The following is a 2,778-nucleotide window of genomic DNA, read 5'->3' on the forward strand; positions in this document are numbered from 1 at the left end:
TTTGAGCTACCAAATCTGCTGCTGAATACTAACTATAAGATCTGCAGCATCCCTAGTGTTTGAATATTTTAAGATTAGGTTGCTGAGTTAAATAAACAATAGAAAATAACATTTAGGAGAATGGGTAGCTGATAGGCTCAGCCAGAATTTCAGGCCAGCAAAGGAGGTTTTGATAGGGTCAAGGGAAGGGTCTCCTTGACATCACACTCAACAAGTGGCCAATCCTGCAGGTGCAGATAAGGAGGCTGCTCAGAGACTGCCTGGGAAATGAGGGGCGGTGGGCACCCACTCAGAAGACTGCAGGCGCCATGGGCAGAGCAAGGCAAAGAGCCAACGCTCAGCGGCGGAAGCAGAAGCATCCCGGGGATCCTCCAGCCACCTGCGCAGCTGTCGCGGTCATGGGCGCGAGCCGCGCGCGGTGCCCACCTGTCCAAGTCGGGGTCGGGAGCCAGGCGGCCGGCAGGGAGCGGGCGGCGGCCAAGAGGCGGCGCGGAAAGGCGCGGCGCAAGCGCTGGTGGCGGCGGGTACGGGAGACCAGCGCCAAGAATCTGCTGCTCCCGCCGCAGCTGCGGAACCAGCGGGCGCTCATGCCCACCCCAGCGGCACCGGCCACGTCTCCGGGTGAGCTGGACCTGGGCGCGCAGCGCGAGCGCTGGGAGGCGTTCCGCAAGCTGCGGGGCCTGAGCTGCGAGGGTGCCGCCAAGTTCCTGCTGGACACCTTCGAGTTTCCGGGCCTGGTGTACCACACCGGGGGCTGCCACTGCGGCGCTGTCCGCTTTGCGGCCTGGGCCCCTGCGGATCTGCACGTGGTGGAGTGCAGCTGCAGGCTGTGCAAGAAGAAGCAGCACCGCCACTTCCTCGTCCCAGCGGAGCGCTTCACGCTGCTGCAGGGCGCCGAGAGCATGGTCACCTACCCGTCCAACACGCACCCGGCGCTGCACAGCTTCTGCAGCAGGTGCGGGGTGCAGAGCTTCCACGCCGCGGAGTCCGACCCGCGCGTGTACGGCGTCGCCCCGCACTGCCTGGACGCGGGCACGGTGCGCAGCATGGTCATCGAGGAGGTCGATGGTGAAGCTTGGGAACAGGAGGCCACCGAGGAGGACGACGACGACTACGCCATGCAGAACGCGTCCATCGAGGCGACCCCTGCCTGTCCTGGCCAAGAAGAGCTGTGAATGAGGTCGCCGACATGCAGAACCCAGTGTGTGGGGGCCCCTCCAGCCAACCCCTGCAGCACTTCTCTCCTGTCAGCCAGGTCTGTTTCCGGACCGGTCAACCTGTGGTGTCAGTGTAAGCTATCTGTTCCTGTTTCCCCTTCCTCTCCATTTCTGTTCAAGGGACTTGCTCCTAATCCAGAACTTGAGCACACACACCTTCGTCTGTGTACAGTGATCACCGTGACATCCAACATGCAAGTAGTGTCTCCACGTTTTCAAGCCATCTCTTCCATCACTTGGTTGTGCCATTCATCCTGAAGGATCCCCACATGGCTGGTGGGAATCCCGTGTACTGTACGTTTCTGGTGCTATTGTGAACAGGCTTGTGTGCAACACGTGCATTTTAGTGTGCTGGGCGGCTACATCCCAACACTTTTGTGAACAGTTATGGATATTTTCCATTGAATTCTCTCTCTCTCTCTTTGTGTGATTTAGGTTGACACCACGTTGTTTATTCAGTATGTTTTAAAAGAACATGTTTTAAAAATCAATATTGCATACCTCATTACTCTTATTCATTCAATGATGCTACTATGTTGCTTGGTTTTGTGTTAGTGACGTGACTCTAGAGAGGGGGTTAGGGAGACAGAAACGAGAAGAATGTTTGTGCACTAGATGCCCTCTTTATTCTTTTGAAATCCTATCTTGTACATGTGTTAAGTGTTCAGAAATTAGTAAATTCTTAATAAATAGAAAATATGTATTTCTATGTTCTATATTAAAAATAGTCATTAATTTATATGTAACTTCTTGATACCTGAAATTTTAGCCAAACAATAGGTGGTGGGTATTTTCTCATGTCCAAGGATACATATAAACATTATTGTCATTTAATTAATGGTTTCCTAGAACTAAAACAAATGTATCTTCCATAACTTACTTCCTCTGATGAATGTTTTGCCTTTTTCCAGGTTTTCATTATAATATTTCAAAGGAGCATATTAAAATAAATGTATTCAATGTTATACTTCTTGAGTAAAAGGAATTGAATACTCTCCTGTGTCTTTTTCTTACCTCGTCTCTCCTCTGTACATATATTTCATTGGAGGTACATGTAATATTCATTGAATTGTTTAACTTGGTTTACCAGTTCAACAAGGTAAAAGCAGATCAATGAAGTAGATATCTGTTTCTATGTATATGAGATATAACCGATATCCCTACCTCTCATTCTCTTTCTCCCTTCATTTACTCTAGGGAGGCAATAGACTATGGTTTCTCTTAATATCTCCCTTCATTCCCCAAGATTCTGCCTTTGTTCTTCAGAATAGCTTGTCCCAGACTTTTATTAGAGGTTGAGTTGAGGTGGAAAAGAAAGAGAGGGAGAACATAAATGTGAATATATGCCCCAGGGGATTCAATCATGTTGGTGGTGAAAAAATAGCTGGTTGCTCTTAGAGGTAGCACCTCTATAACATTCCATTTGGGCTGGGGATGTGGCTCAGTGGTAGAGCACTTGCCTAGCATGTGTGAGGCACTGGGTTTAATCCTCCACACCACATATAAATAAACAAAATAAAGGTCCATCAACAAATAACAAAAATATTTTTTTAAAAAAACA

At 49.3% G+C, this 2,778-nt stretch overlaps 1 protein-coding gene across 1 annotated transcript; it reads left to right on the forward strand.

Annotated features, from left to right (window-relative positions):
- The first annotated feature begins 278 nt into the window (after nucleotides 1-278).
- Nucleotides 279-2,149, forward strand: LOC124091498 (centromere protein V-like protein 3). The gene has a single exon (XM_046442593.2). The coding sequence runs from the start codon at nucleotides 309-311 to the stop codon at nucleotides 1,173-1,175; it is 867 nt and encodes a 288-aa protein (XP_046298549.1). The 5' UTR covers nucleotides 279-308; the 3' UTR covers nucleotides 1,176-2,149.
- The last annotated feature ends 629 nt before the right edge of the window (nucleotides 2,150-2,778 follow it).

Source organism: Marmota monax, unplaced genomic scaffold (genome assembly GCF_021218885.2).
Source record: "Marmota monax isolate L192 unplaced genomic scaffold, Marmota_monax_Labrador192_F-V1.1 WCK01_AAM20220418_F8-fsc00170, whole genome shotgun sequence".
NCBI classification, from domain to species: domain Eukaryota; kingdom Metazoa; phylum Chordata; class Mammalia; order Rodentia; family Sciuridae; genus Marmota; species Marmota monax.

Excerpts from the sequence above, each read along its gene's own strand:
- LOC124091498 (XM_046442593.2), top strand. The coding sequence starts at position 309 with ATGGGCAGAGCAAGGCAAAGAGCCAACGCTCAGCGGCGGAAGCAGAAG.